This window comes from Oncorhynchus clarkii, chromosome 20, assembly GCF_045791955.1.
Source record: "Oncorhynchus clarkii lewisi isolate Uvic-CL-2024 chromosome 20, UVic_Ocla_1.0, whole genome shotgun sequence".
NCBI classification, from domain to species: Eukaryota; Metazoa; Chordata; class Actinopteri; order Salmoniformes; family Salmonidae; genus Oncorhynchus; species Oncorhynchus clarkii.
This window is the reverse complement of record NC_092166.1, coordinates 47,575,559-47,591,616: the sequence shown is the minus strand read 5'-3', so window position 1 is coordinate 47,591,616 and position 16,058 is coordinate 47,575,559. Positions and strand designations below refer to the sequence as shown.

The following is a 16,058-nucleotide window of genomic DNA, read 5'->3' as shown; positions in this document are numbered from 1 at the left end:
CCCGGTTCTGACTCTGTCTCTGTCCTGTTTGATGTCTGTTCCCTGTCAGGATTAATGTTTGTTTGTCTTTGCATACCCGGTTCTGGCGCTGTCTCTGTCCTGTTTGCTGTCTGTTCCCTGTCAGGATTAATGTTTGTCTTTGCATACCCGGTTCTGGCGCTGTCTCTGTCCTGTTTGCTGTCTGTTCCCTGTCAGGATTAATGTTTGTTTGTCTCTGCATACCCGGTTCTGACACTGTCTCTGTCCTGTTTGATGTCTGTTCCCTGTCAGGATTAATGTTTGTTTGTCTTTGCATACCCAGTTCTGACACTGTCTCTGTCCTGTTGGATGTCTGATCCCTGCTGTCAGAATTAATGTTTGTTTGTCTCTGCATACCCGGTTCTGACGCTGTCTCTGTCCTGTTTGATGTCTGTTCCCTCCAGGATTAATGTTTGTTTGTCTCTGCATACCCGGTTGTGACGCTGTCTCTGTCCTGTTTGATGTCTGTTCCCTCCAGGATTAATGTTTGTTTGTCTCTGCATTCCCGGTTGTGACGCTGTCTCTGTCCTGTTTGATGTCTGTTCCCTGTCAGGATTAATGTTAGTTTGTCTCTGCATACCCGGTTCTGACGCTGTCTCTGTCCTGTTTGATGTCTGTTCCCTCCAGGATTAATGTTTGTTTGTCTCTGCATACCCGGTTGTGACGCTGTCTCTGTCCTGTTTGATGTCTGTTCCCTGCTGTCAGGATCAATGTTTTTTTGTCTCTGCATACCTGGTTGTGACGCTGTCTCTGTCCTGTTTGATGTCTGTTCCCTGCTGTCAGGATTAATGTTTGTTTGTCTCTGCAAACCCGGTTCTGACGCTGTCTCTGTCCTGTTTGATGTCTGTTCCCTCCAGGATTAATGTTTGTTTGTCTCTGCATACCCGGTTCTGACACATTCTCTGTCCTGTTTGATGTCTGTTCCCTGTCAGGATTCATGTTTGTTGGTCTCTGCATACCCGGTTGTGACGCTGTCTCTGTCCTGTTTGATGTCTGTTCCCTCCAGGATTAATGTTTGTTTGTCTCTGCATACCCGGTTCTGACGCTGTCTCTGTCCTGTTTGATGTCTGTTCCCTCCAGGATTAATGTTTGTTTGTCTCTGCATACCCGGTTCTGACACATTCTCTGTCCTGTTTGATGTCTGTTCCCTGTCAGGATTCATGTTTGTTGGTCTCTGCATACCCGGTTGTGACGCTGTCTCTGTCCTGTTTGATGTCTGTTCCCTCCAGGATTAATGTTTGTTTGTCTCTACATACCCGGTTCTGACGCTGTCTCTGTCCTGTTTGATGTCTGTTCTCTGTCAGGATTAATGTTTGTTAGTCTTTGCATACCCGGTTCTGACGCTGTCTCTGTCCTGTTTGATGTCTGTTCCCTATTAAATGTTCTACTCCTCGTACCTGCTTCTCTTCTGCAGCGTCGGTCCTTACAGGGTCGCCACTGGTAAAACGACATGTAGCCTATTTTAAATGATGAGCGCTTCATACATTCACCTTCATGTTTTTTTGTTTTTTTTATCATTCAAATCATATTGTTGAGTTTCAATACTTCAAAAGCAATACTTCAAAAGCATTCAAGGAGACCAGCGGGCCAGTTCCGAGAATTGATCCTCAGGGAAGAGTACTTGAAGGGGGATCATTAGGGTGGGCAGACCCTACCCCAGGCTGGCAGCACCAGTTATGCTTATTGTTTATGGGGTTGTGATGGTAATAGAAGAGGGGGGGCTGCACATAGGTTTGTGGGGATATAACTATTGGGGAGTGCCCCATTTTCTCTCTGGGGAGATACCTCCAACAATGTTTATAACTAACCCAAGATAGACCACAGCCTGTATTGAGATCAAATGTTTTTGAAATTAGCAGAATGTTGGCCCAAATTCATCTAATTCCATCTTCTCCCACCGCCGGCCACTGGGCTTCCTCTCACCACCATATTTGGTAATGAGTGGAAACGCACAACCGGATGCTTCACATTTATACATCCCGTGAAATATCTGTGATACCCCCGCTGTACTGCTAGCTAGTTCAGACTAGGTTTGTTGTTTTGTGCAGCGATATCCCCGTACCTCGTGTAGTCTAACATTGTCTGTTGACATGAACCGTATTTCCCTCTCTGTCAGTGTGTTATTTAATCTAACGCTAGTAAAGTTGTAAGATCGGGAAACCCCTAAACGCCTCAATATATTCCGAATAAAACTGGGTGGCGACGTGGGCATGCGCCAGGTTACAGGTGCTACAATGCATATGACGTCCCACTGTCCTTATAGCTACATAAGGTCTGGAATTCTGCTATTGTAAAACAGCCATTTTCTCCCAGTCCCAATTACATTTAAAATTGGATGATTGATCATTCCTCATTAACTCATATGTTATTGTTCATACTTGTAAAGTCAGGGAATGTTATAATTCACTAGCGCAAAATATGGGAGTCTGCACACGGTTTACTATCCCCTCACACAACTCGAGTCCCGTAAGTGGGATAAGAAAATACAATCAGAAATAGTTTGTGTTTTTGCTTAAATGCTTTTCTCTCAGGCCAGTCATCACGAACTGTGGGCTTTGTATGCACTACGCATATATGTAGGCTCCTGCGTAATAACCATAGCCATCGATTGTGGACGTAATCTAGAGGTAAAGTGCTGGCTAATGGTATGCACTGTCATCCTTCGTGAGATTGTGATACCACCACTATCATGAATTCACACTGTCTAGTCAATTCATTTGTCATTTGGATTCCGGCATAAAACAAGCCACCTGGTGCCAGGCGCACATCACGGCAGAATCCCAATCGATTTTAAATAGCCGGTCTACGAAGAGGAACATTATGATGACAAAAAATTATAATATTCTAGTCTATATCAACAACCTCATTCATTCTATTCAACAAATTACTAGTTTATGAGCTCATACCTGTTAGGTTACCTTGCTTCAGTTAGTTCCAGTGTCCAATTCGAGCTGAAAGCTAGACGGAGCGGCTGAAATGTAAAATCCCTGAGCACGGTTGCTGGAGATAAAGGGGGAAATGGGCTGTGTGACAGTGCAGACCCCAGTGAACTGCGATTTGAATGCCTATTGTCGAGTAGGTTGCTTGCGATGGGAATTTCACAAATGATAAGACAGTATAGCCTACCATAAAAAATGAAAGAGTAAACTAATACTGTGTCCAAAAGTTTCAGAATTATGAGTTTCATCTTCACCCTAGGAAACGGTATTAAAATACTTATACTTCAATACATCCCGACTCTTTTTTTATAATATTGTGAGGAATTATGGTCAATGTAGGCTATGCATGTCCTGCAGCATGGTCAGTAGACTATGTTGTCTAATGCCTAAATTGTCACATAACTCAAATGGCAAATAAGGCAGAGATAGAAAATTGTTAGAGTAACTGAATTCTCTTGTAATATACTGTCACCTATTGGTATGAATATGTAACATATACTGTTAGAAGATGGTACTCTTATAACAACAGGCCTGAAGTGCTTGTGGTCTAGGATCATTTATTTCCAATCATGGCTTGTGAACCCGAAAGGTCAACTAAAACTAACTGTAACCAGATGTATTATTACACATTAATTTCTTTATTATTCATTATTTAATTTAATAACACATTATTTACAGGATGAGAGAGAGAGAGACAGAGAGAGAAAGAGAGAGAGAGAGGCATGCGTGTCGGACAGAAGTAGTGGGCCGCACAGTCCAGTGAAGGCTTCCAGTTGAGCAGCCTGTTTGAGTTGTTGTCAGGCCCACCATTTAAGTGGAACAGCAGAGCAGCACACCAGAGGTACGATATTTACCATAGATCACTGCCATCTGAACTGAAAGAAAAAGACACAAAAAGTCAGTACCTCAAACTCACTAAACTACAGTGATCAAACTTAGATATTGCTATTCATTGTTGGCACTACTTTTTGGAATTTCAGAATGGATTGGGTTAATTCCACAAATTAAATTCTAATTCAATTACCTTTCCCCGTAAATTCAATTTAATTCAAATTCCAGATCAGTCATTGAATTCAGAGATAATTCAATTCCTCTCAATTCCAATGCTAGGTAGATTCCAATAAGTCAATTCCCAATTCAATATTATCCTCACCAATTCCACAAATTCTAATTCAATTCCCGTAGGCTTTCAGGCTAGTCACTGTTCAGACAGTTATACTGGAAATGTAGAAATACAAGTTTAAATAATTTAAAACAAGGATGGGCAACTGGCGGGGGTCTCAACTTACTCTTGGGAGTGAAAATAGTACAATACACAGGTACCAGGGGCAATTTTGACATTTGGTTGTGCATCAAACAGATGCACACAAATCTGTCGTTCTGCCCCTGAACAGGCAGTTAACCCACTGTTCCTAGGCCGTCATTGAAAATAAGAATTTGATCTTAACTGACTTGCCTAGTTAAATTAAGGTAAAAAAAATAAAAAAAGATCTTCTTTTATATCAGTCACTCAATTAGCCCATGTCAGCTAACATATTTTAGATTGGTAAACTAGTCTAGTGGCCAGCCATCTAAACGTGTAGTGATCATGGTCGAATTACCGACTTTTTGACCCCAGTCATACATAAAAAATGTCTCCACCCTATGGCAAAATGTGTAGAATTGCACAAATTTAAATCTAAAACGGAAATGTTTTCTCTCCACTGTCAAAATGTTTTCCTTGCAAGATGGGGAGGGGGGGGTTCCAACAAAATGTAGTTTAGGGGCCCTAAAAGGATAGGGCTGGTTTTGACTGCATGTGTGGGTAAAGTTGTGGGTATGCAGACCCTGTAAGGACCGATGCCGGAGATAAGAAGCAGGTACGGGGAGTCAACATTTAATAAGGAACAGGTGAGTCCAATAATTGCTGATGCGCGTTACGAGGGAAGGCAGGTGTGCGTAATGATGGTGGCAGGAGTGCGTAATGCTGGGGAGCCTGTCACCCGGGAGCGCCAGGGGGGAAGAGTGGGAGCAGGCGTGACAGACCCATGAACCACTGCGTCTCCTTATGAGTTCAGATTTTTTGTGGCCCCCACCTCAATCAAAGTTGCCGATCCCTGATTTAAAACAAATCCTGCTGTCAATGTTTTATGCTAAGTGCATTCATTTCACTGCCAGGGAAATGCACAAATGCTGATTTCCAATTAAATTCCAAAGATTAAATGTTTTTCCAATTCAAACAGTCCAAACAGTCTAATTCCACTTCGATTACAATTCCAAAACTTGAAGATTGTTAATTCAATGTAAATTCTCCACGTCATGAGTGAATTCAAGAAATGAATTGGAATTTCAAATTAAATTGGACTTGACCCCAACCCTGTGGGGGTACCCCAACCCTGTCATATATTCAATGTATGAGTATATTGGAACACATCGGAGACGCAGTTATTTTGAATAACCATGTCCCCCAATCTCTTCATCCTCTCACCGTGCTGTTAAGTCGCCTTCTGACTCGTCTCCAAACAGCAACCACGCCATAGCTGACTCAGGGGAAGACCTCTTCCCATACCTAGTGTACACAGAGAGGCCATCACTGTTGCTGTATGTCACCAAGAGATATACATTGCTTGCTGGAGTGTGCTGACAGGGGTCCTACGAACATATTATGTCCCCTTGTGGCCATGAGTAGCCTGCCCATCTCATAATTTACATCACCACGAATTCCAAGACACTAGTACCTCAATTCATCTTTCCGAGATCCCTTGTGTCCTATCTCCTCACCTTCTTCTCAACCGTATCGGAGGAGAAGATCCAAGGTCCTTCCCTTCGGACCTCCCTCTCACTTACATTTTGAGAAGAAGGCGAGGAGAGAGGATGCTAGGAAGCGAGGAAAGATTCATTTGAGAAAGAGTAAAAGTGTCAAGAAATGAGACATTCTAAGTGCTTATACCCTACTCGGTGTACTCACTAATCACTAATGCCCTTTTAATTTCCAGAGGCAAGATCACATATTTCTCATAGCTCCAAACGAGGAGAGATTTCCAATGTTCAATGCTCAGTAAGGCTAGCAATCCTCAGCTCCACAGGCAGCGCCAAGTCTTTTAAAATATCTTTACTGAAATCAATGCCTGGCCATTGTGGAGTGATTCTCCCTTTGTGTGAGAACAGAGGGGCTGAACTGCATGGCACACAGCCATTGCAGTGCATTGACAGCTCCAGCCCTTTTAATGATAGACCCTGCAGTTTTTAGACGTTTAATAGGAGACTGGTTCAGGTTCCCTCAAACTCTACACGCCTACATGAAATCTCTCTCTGAGCAACAGACGTACCTGCACAGATACATACGCACAGATGCACAAGCAGTCACTCATATGCACACACAGATGGAGACTCCACATGCATGCATGGACACACACATACACACACACACACACACACACACACACACACACACACACACACATATATATATACCCCTGTTGATATATACTGTTGACGCATGTTTCTGAGGACTTTTTATTGTCGACAGTGACAAAAATGTCAGTTGTGTGTGCATAGAAATGTAAGTTGCAGGGGGGCTTTACTGGGGGTTTTGATAAGATTCAGCCATATGTTCTACTGTTAGTATTTTGTTAATGTTATTAGTATTCTTTAAAGTTACAGTTGCCAATGCTGCTTTGTGTATTGTTTATCATATGCAGCGGTGACCTGTTTTGCATGTTATTTTGGCATTAATACGTGTCACATATCAGTTTGCAATGTAAATAAAAAAATACAAATGGTTGAGTTAATAAAGCCTCCATACAAACATGGTCTCTTTTTTGTTTTGTTGAGTAAGGCAGGTCCAAAATGCCGGTGTTTCAGTCTAGCTCAGTGCATTCTGTGGTGGAGGGGCAGCCAGCGGAAAATACAGAGCGTAAGGGTTCTCTAGTTGCGCCGTGATTGGCTCAATGTTCTTTCACTCGTGGGGACACTACATCACTGCCAAATCTAATGGTAGAGCTGGAAAATTCAAGCCCCTTGGGTGATGCCATAGAGTTACATTAGAAGTGCCCATCCAAGAGGGCTCAAGGTCATTGGCCACAGATAAAATTACGTCAAATCACGTTATATGTACAGTAACTTTGATTGGACTAATCATGTCAACCTTATAATTTCAAAATCTTAGCCAGCAGTCATCTACTTTAATCAAGTCAACAATCTACTGGCAAATCCTTTTTAATCCTTGTCATATGAAGAGAAATAATGATAATAAATTATAGATAAAACGTATTGGTGCTCATTGGCCATTGTATATAAACATTACACAACAGGTTGGAAATCACTAATTCAACAATGAGTGGTTTGGAAGGAATCAGTGGCTTAATGCAAGCATTGCAAAGCCATCACTAGCCTGCTATTCAGTGGAGTGGGTGTGTGGTCCCAATTCTCGGTTTAAGGTTCTCTTTCCCAAGCTTAAAATGATAAACATTCAACACTGGCCATGCTGTAAATCCAGCATGATTTCTGCCACGCTCAAAACAACTTAACTCAGAGCTGGGAAATTTGACTTCAGTGATTTCAGGACAAATGGGAACTCAGGTAAAAACGAGCACCGACTGTGAAAAGAAGTTTTGAACGGTCATCCAACTCGGAATTGTACGTATGGAACTTAGGTCTGTTTCTAGAGCTACAACCTGAAGATCACTGACGTCATCATGATTCGATCTTGGTTTTTTCCAGAATTCCCAGTTGTCTTGAAAGCACCATAAATCCAGAGAATGCCAGACTTTGATGACTAAATTTGCCCACAAGAAGGACCGCTGCACCACCTTCCTGTTCAAGTGAGCACAGAACAACAAGTTGAGTCGAAAAATGTCATGTATGCTGCTGCATAAATGACGTAATATGCAAGGAAGATATGTATATTGTAGCTAAGGAAAAAACACAAAGTGTATGTTGTGTAGTAAGCTGTTAGTAGCTAATGTGCCTCACCCTAATAATTTGGTCTATTTTCCCCTCTTAATTTTGACTACTGTTCTGACTTGGACATGTAGCAAATAGTCTGTTTTAGAGAAATGTAATCATCGAATATTGTAAGAGCTTTCATTGTCTGCTTATATGCCCCCTTTATTTATCCAACAGTTCTGACTTGGTGTACAGAGAGAACACTGTAAGAACAGCCCATGTTCTGAATTCTGTCACTGTACATTTCAAAAGTGCTGAACAAATAGTTACATTGACTATGTCCATCCTAGCTCGCTCATTAATGTCTTAATTGAAATTACGGGTTGCCTCTTATCCGTTTTTCGTCCCCTTATGCTACAGTTCCTACATCTCAATTGTCAGTAGAAAGCATATTTGTTTAAGCAAGTCAGCCATATCAGCTCTGTTTTTTTAAAGGCAGTAAATGAGGCTGAATGAACTGTTTCACTGCCAGACTAGGCTCTGCTGATAGCCAGCTGTAGCAGTGGTAAGGTGTTGGGACTGCTGTTGGTACAGCTTTATGTAGGCCCTAACAGTTTGTGGGCACAGTTTGTCACCATTATAGTGCAATTAATGTATTGTTTAGCGTGCATCCTCCCCACAAAAAAATGTGGATTTGCCCCACCAAGATTTACATGCTAAAATCTCCACTGATTGTATGCAGCATTATTCCGTACTGCCATAAGTGTTCTTGCATTGGTTGCAAAAGTACTTTTGCAGAAGTGGTTTATTTGTTGTATTGTTAAACATCGTCTTTTGCATGCACACGCTACCACAGCGTTTTCCATAGTGCCCTTTATTAAGGTGTTTTTTTCTGCCATTGGCGAGCTTCTAGAGACATCCCAGACAGCTCTTGGAGCTTGCTCATGCGCAGAGTAAATTACGACCCTGCGGTACCAGGGCAGCTCTGATGAGGCCTCAGCCTGGCAGATTCTGGAGAGAGGGTGCCATAAATCTTGGCACTTTGTCAAACCAAGTACTTGGTTTCTCTCTCTCTACAAGAGGTGAATGTTTCCGTTTATATTGATGCTGATAGTTATATAACTCTTAATTCTTAATACTGTTTAGTATGTGTTATATCATTGTCTTGTAGAACCACAACAATAAGATTCCGAGTCATTCGGATTACTAAAATCGTATAAATATCTAGGTGTTTGTGTGTGTGGCGGTGACTATTAAGAGTACAGCACTGTACTGGGCAGAACCAAACCAATCAGCTACAAGTATATAGCGGGTGAGGGCATTCACATTGACCACTCAGACGGGTGAGGGCATACCAGCCAATCGTTTTTACGTGGTACTTCTAGATGGATTTACTGACTAACAGTTTTTACATGGTCCGTAATTTTTCCGGATTTAGTGACCAATAGTTTTCACAGCTGTACTGAGAGACAGGGGCAATTCCTGTTGAGCTTTCCTCTTGCCCCAAGACACAGAGACAGGACATGCACTTAAGTTAATGCCTACTTTTTTTCTATCCAACACACCAGTCATTGGAGATCACACATGCACTGTACAGCAGCGCATCATTGCCTACAGCAGTCTTGCCCTTACAACCCAGGTTGAGGGAATAATGATAGCAACTCATTATAGATCAGTATAATGAAGCCAGACCAGACAAGACAGATCAGGTATATTTGCCGGTAATAGCACATCTCCATTACACAGACCAAGGTCTCAGTGGAGCCATTATAGTTCTCTATCGCTGAACACAAGGTAGGTCAGTGATGGAGCAAAACCAGGCTCCTTTCCTTTCCTTTCCATACCATCATTATTTTTAATAACTACACTCTGCGATCTCCAAATACTAATCTCTCTGCTGCATATGTGGCTTTCCAAAACTGGAATTAAGTTATGTTATCACAGTGTTCAGAACAACAGGCTGGTCGGAGAGCCAAAACATCATTATCCTCAGGCTTAGTTCAAATATCCTCTATAGAAAACGTTGTTGTCATACGCACATCTTTAAAAACTTAGGTGCTGGGCTAATAAATAACATTTGTAAAGAATCATAATGAATCACAGAGGTACATATGGTCATAAACGATTATAATCAAAAGAGTAAAACCCACAAATTCAGATATACAAAAAGTTCCATATCAGATTATGCATATTTATGAACAGCTGTGCCTGGTGTCCTTTGTAGTGTGCTATCTCATGAACTGATATGATGTATTCAGGTGAGAGGACACCTGGGACAGTTGATTTGTGACTTGCCCTTCGTGCCCGCTCCCATACCCTATAATTTTGTATTTCTTTGTGACTCGTTTGTATATAGGTAGAGCAGACAAGCCACATGCCTGATTGGCAGATGACTGGCAACCCTGATTAGAAGCACCTACTGCTCATCGGTTGTGCTCTACAAATGCTGTTTGGAATTCTAATAAAATTGTACCGACACACTGAAGAAGGCTGTAATGCCGAAACCTCTGTGCAAACTATCCCTGATGCAATTAGGGAAAGAAGTTAAGAATCATATCACCTCTACCTTACCTGACACCCTAGACCCACTTCAATTTTCTTACCGCACCAATAGATCCACAGACGATGCAATCAACATCGTACTGCACACTGCCCTATCCCATCTGGACAAGAGGAATACCTATGTAAGAATGATGTTAACTTCTTGGTGACAGGGGGCAGTATTTTCACGTCCGGATGAAATGCATGCCCAAATTCAACTGCCTGCTACTCATCCCCAGAAGATAAGATATGCATATTATTAGTAGATTTTGATAGAAAACACTCTGAAGTTTTTAAAACTGTTTGAATCATGTCTGTGAGTATAACAGACCTTATTTAGCAGGCGAAACCCAGAGGACAAACCATTCAGACTTTTTTGGGGGGTGTTACTCTCTTTTCAATGGGATTTCATTGGGAATCCACATTTCTAAGGGACCTTCTTGCAGTTCCTACCGCTTCCACTGGATGTCACCAGTCTTTAGAAATTGGTTGAGGTTATTCCTTTGTGTAATGAAGATGTAGCACTGTTCAGAACGAGGGTCACTTGTAGTGTACTGTTAGATAGAGGCACGTGACCAGAAAGCTAGCTACAGTTTGTTTTCCTCCTGTATTGAACACAGATCATCCCGTCTTCAATTTGATCGATTATTTACGTTTAAAAAATACCTAAAGTTTTATTACAAAAGTAGTTTGAAATGTTTAGGCAAAGTTTACAGGTAACTTTTGAGATATTTTGTAGTCACGTTACGCAAGTTGGAACCGGTGTTTTTCTGGATCAAATGCGCCAAATAAATTGATATTTTGGATATATATTGATGGATTTAATCGAACAAAAGGACCATTTGTGACGTTTATGGGACATATTGGAATGCCAACAAAAGAAGCTCCTCAAAGGTAAGGCATGAATTATATTTTTATTTCTGCGTTTTGTGTCACGCCTGCAGGGTTGAAATATGCTTTTCTCTCTTTGTTTACTATGGTGCTATCCTCAGATAATAGCATTGTTTGCTTTCGCCAAAAAGCCTTTTTGAAATCTGACATGTTGGCTGGATTCACAACGAGTGTAGCTTTAATTTGGTATCTTACATGTGTGATTTAATGAAAGTTTGATTTTTATAGTAATTTATTTGAATTTGGCGCCCTGCATTTTCCCTGGCTTTTGGCCAGGTGGGACATATCCCAGAGAGGTTAACTGACTATAGCTCAGCATTTAACACATAGTACCCTCCAAGCGCATCATTAAGCTTGAGGCCCCGGGTCTGAACCCCACCCTGTGCAACTGGGTCCTGGACTTCCTGACGGGCAGCATCCCTGGTGGTGAAGGTAGGAAAAAACACCTCCACTTCGTTGATCCTCAACACTGGGGTCCCACAAGAATGAGTGTTCAGCCCCCTCCTGTACTCACTGTTCACCCATGACTGCGTGTCCATGCACGCCTCCAACTCAATCATCAAGTTTGCAGACGACACAACAGTAGTAGGCCTGATTACCGACGAGACAGCCTACAGGGAGGAGGTGAGGGCCCTGGGAGTGTGGTGCCAGGAAAATAACCTCTCACCCAGAGTAAACAAAACAAAGGAGCTGATCGTGGACTTCAGGAAACAACAGAGGGAGCACTTCCCTATCCACATAGATGGGACCGCAGTGGAGAAGGTGGAAAGCTTCAAGTTCCTCGGCATACACATCACTGACAAACTGAAATGGTCCACCCACAGAGAGATTGTGGTGAAGAAGGCGCAACAGTGCCTCTTCAACCTCAGGAGGCTGAAGACATTTGGCTTGGCACCTAAAACCCTAACAAACTTTTACAGATGCCCAATTGAGAGCATCCTGTCGGGCTGTACCACAGCCTGGTACAGCAACTGCACCACCCGCAACTGCAGGTCTCTCCAGAGCCCCAAGCATCACCGGGTGCAAACTACCTGTCCTCCAGGACACCTACAGCAAACGATGTCACAGGAAGGCCAAAAATATCATCAAGAACAACAACCACCCAAGCCACTGCCTGTTCACCCCATTACCATCCAGGCAAGGTCAGTACAGGTGCATCAAAGCTGAGACCGAGAAACTGAAAAACAGCTTCTATCTAAAAGCCATCTGACTGTTAAATCGCCATCACTAGCACATTAGAGACTTGAAATCATTGGCCACTTTAATAATGTTTATATATTTTGCTTCTCATATGTATGTATTGTATTCTATACTATTCTACTGTATCTTAGTCTATGCCACTCTGACATTGCTCTCCCATATATTGATATATTCTTAAATCAATTCCTTTACTTTAGATTTGTGTGTTTTGTTGTGAAATTGTTAGATATTACTTGTTAGATATTACTGCACTGTTAGAGCTAGAAGCACAAGCATTTTGCTACACCCGCAATAACATCTGCTAAACACGTGTATGTGACAAATACAATTTGATTTGATTTGATTTGAGTACTTTGGAGCAGGTTTTCATCAAGGATCTCTCTGTACTTTGCTTTGTTCATCTTTGTCTCGATCCTGACTAGTCTCCCAGTCCCTGCTGCTGAAAAACATCCCCACAGCATGATGCTGTTACCACCACGCTTCACCATAGGGATGGTGCCAGGTTTCCTCCAGAAGTGACCTGGCATTCAGGCAAAAGAGTTCAATCTTGGTTTCATCAGACCACAAAATCTTGTTTCTCATGGTCTGAGAATCTTTAGGTGACTTTTGACAAACTCCAAGCGGGCTGTCATGTGCCTTTTACTGAGGAGGGGCTTCTGTCTGGCCACTCTACCATAGGCCTGATTAGTGGAGTGCTGCAGAGATGGTTGCCCTTCTGGAAGGTTCTCCCATCTCCACAGAGGAACTCTGGAGCTCTGTCAGAGTGACCATCAGGTCCTTGGTCACTGCCCTGACCAAGGCCCTTCTCCCCTTATTGCTCAGTTTGGCCGGGCGGCCAGCTCTAGGAAGAGTCTTGGTGGTTCCAAATGTCTTCCATTTAAGAATGATGTGTTCTTAGGGATCTTCAATACTGCATAATTTTTTTGGTACCTCTCCCTAGATCTGTGCCTCGACACAATCATGTCTCGGCGCTCTACGAATGATCATATGGGCATGTATTCCAGCAGTTTCCAATGTCATCTTTTTTTACTGTTGCCTAGGTTTTGCCTGTTGCCTGGACCAATTTGTATATAATTCTTTGACTATATGTACCTCTGTGATTAATTATGATTGACTATGCACAAAAGTGAATTATATATTTTGGGATGTGAGCACTCAGCCTGTTTGACCTGAGGAAGATCAATCAATCTAAACGTTGTCAATAAAGTTGCGAATTTGGAGCATAAACAGTGTGTGGGCCTTCCTGTGACCTTGCCTATAGTGGTCATTTGACCTCTTAAGATTATCAGCAAAATTTAATTGGAATTTATGGGGGGCATTTTTTTGTGAGATTTTTTTTTGTATTCAAATTGAATGAAGGAACATGTAATTGTAATCAATCTCAATCTTTAGTAGGAGCTTTACGCTTCCTGAAAACCCAATAGGCTGAAATGTTTGCTTTGTTAGAGTGCTGACTCACTCACCTCTGTCTAGTAATGAGGTTTATGTAGTGTCGCAGCGCCGTGTTGTATCTGGCCCATTCCTCCGGAGGCGCGTTGTTGTCGGGGCTCACAGGCTTGGGCGGGTAGGCATCTGCGAAGGTGCCCAGACTAACCAGCACGCACACGAGGAGGGCTACGAGGATCAACCAGGGTCTCAGTATGTTGGCCATCTGTAAATAAAGAATGTAGTCAAACATTTCCCTGAAAACAGCTGGACATAAGTTTTGTTTAAGGTAAAGCTGTTGATGAGTAAGATGTTGTATTTTTGAATGGAGGATTCATTAGAGACGCGTTAGCAGGTGCTCGGTCTATGGTGCCGAAATGTGTGCCAAAGTTGTTTACGAAATAAATAAATAAATTGGTCTTCAACCTATTGATTTTACAGTGCTAGGGAACATTCTGGAAGTGTTAAGTAATGATAATGAAGAATCGCTTTTGTACTCTAACATTCGGACATGCTACTGCAATTGGTCGTTCTTGAATTGCGGTGGCAGTTGCGTTCCTTGCCTTTGCAACCATGAAAAACACTTTCAAATGAAAACAGTTACACATGCATGTTTTTGTTTATATTGAAGTGTTTATGATGTGTCCCTAAGTGTTATGTAATTGGTGTTACCACTTTGAAAATTACTCATTACAAAGGATACACAAGGACCTTGAGCATTCCCTCCAGTGGCAAACCGTTTTTGGGGAGTGGTCTTTATTAATAAAAATGATTAACTAATCACACCCTTTTAGTATGTCCTAAATTGTAGGATTCCATTGATCATGTGGTGTGTCTAAATGTTACTAAGTGTTAAGGGTTAACTAAGGGTTAATTCATTACCTTATATTTGGGCATTTGTTGCCTCCATTTAAGAAAATCCTCAATTATCAAAAATGTGTCATAGGTGTTATCATCATTGGTGTTACTACTCCTAGGGTGAAGTCAGCATTAGTGGGACACTTTTTGGTGAATCACTATGTATAACATCGAAATCAGCCTACCCTACTCAACTAATGTTTATTTCAATTCATGTTTATGATGAAACAAGTTGATAGTTTATTATTTGGTGGATGCTACAATCTCTAAAACAACCTCAGACCCATACCTTTGCTAAAGTGTGTCTTTCAGTTGTAGTGGGACACTTTAGTAGATGTTTTATTTAACGAGGCAAGTCAGTTAAGAACAAATTCTTATTTACAATAACAGCCTAGGAACAGTGGGTTAACTGCCTTGTTCAGGGGCATAATGACAGATTTTTACCTTGTCAGCTCGGGGATTCAATCCGGCAACCTTTCAGGTTACTGGCCCAGCGCTCTCACCACTAGGCTACCTGCGGCCTAGTAGATGAAGTAGAGAACACTTTGCAGGGGCTTATAGATAACACACTCTCCATGCCCTTGCAAAAGTGATGTTGGGACATTCCAAGCTCTCCGTGAAACTCTAACTAAAGCACTCTGGAGTCCGCACAGCTTTGACTTGATCCTGAAGCAACTCTATTATTCCCCAAATGTTGTCCACTTTCATAAACGTAGCCTCTTTTCTATCCTGACTTTCTTACATGCCATTGTCCTTTGTTTCCTTTCTTCCCTACCCGTTATTTTTCTCGCATTCCTTCCAATGTTATATTATTGTTATATTATGCTGTTTATGTGCTATATAGTGTCTAGAATACATTTTGAGTTGTTATAAACTGCTACAACAACATATTTTAAAGGCCTAGTGCAGTCAAACAACTGATTTTTCTGTGTTTAATGTACAGTGAGTGGACTAAACATTAAGTACACCTGCTCTTTCCATGACATAGACTGACCAGGGGAATCCAGCTGAAAACTATGATGACTTGTTGATGTCACTTGTTCAATCCACTTGAATCAGTCTAAATAAAGGGGAGGAGACAGGTTAAAGAAATATTTTAAAGTCTTGAGACAATTGAGGTTGTGTATGTGTGCTATTCAGAGGGTGAATGGGCAAGACACAAGATGTAAGTGCCTTTGAACGGGTATGGTAGTAGGTGCCAGGCGCACCGGGCTGCTGGGTTTTTCACGCGCAACTGTTTCCCGTGTGTATCAAGAAAGGTCCACCACCCAATGGACATCCAGACAACTTGACACAACTGTGGGAAGCATTGGAGTCATC

At 41.9% G+C, this 16,058-nt stretch overlaps 1 protein-coding gene across 1 annotated transcript; it reads right to left on the bottom strand.

Moving 5' to 3' along the window:
• Positions 1–3,662: 3,662 nt before the first annotated feature.
• Positions 3,663–14,106, bottom strand: LOC139377463 (peptide Y-like). Its single transcript, XM_071120492.1, has 3 exons — positions 13,919–14,106; positions 5,425–5,505; positions 3,663–3,832 (listed from the first exon to the last, which is right to left on the bottom strand). Exons 1-3 carry the CDS (start codon positions 14,104–14,106, stop codon positions 3,808–3,810), a joined length of 294 nt encoding a protein of 97 aa, XP_070976593.1. The 3' UTR covers positions 3,663–3,807.
• Between the last annotated feature and the right edge of the window lie 1,952 nt (positions 14,107–16,058).

Excerpts from the sequence above, each read along its gene's own strand:
- LOC139377463 (XM_071120492.1), bottom strand. The coding sequence starts at position 14,106 with ATGGCCAACATACTGAGACCCTGGTTGATCCTCGTAGCCCTCCTCGTG. Across the intron at positions 5,506-13,918 it reads AACCTCATTACTAGACAGAG|GTATGGGAAGAGGTCTTCCC; the intron begins GTGAGTGAGTCA and ends TGTGTACACTAG. Across the intron at positions 3,833-5,424 it reads GAAGGCGACTTAACAGCACG|TTCAGATGGCAGTGATCTAT; the intron begins GTGAGAGGATGA and ends TTTTTCTTTCAG.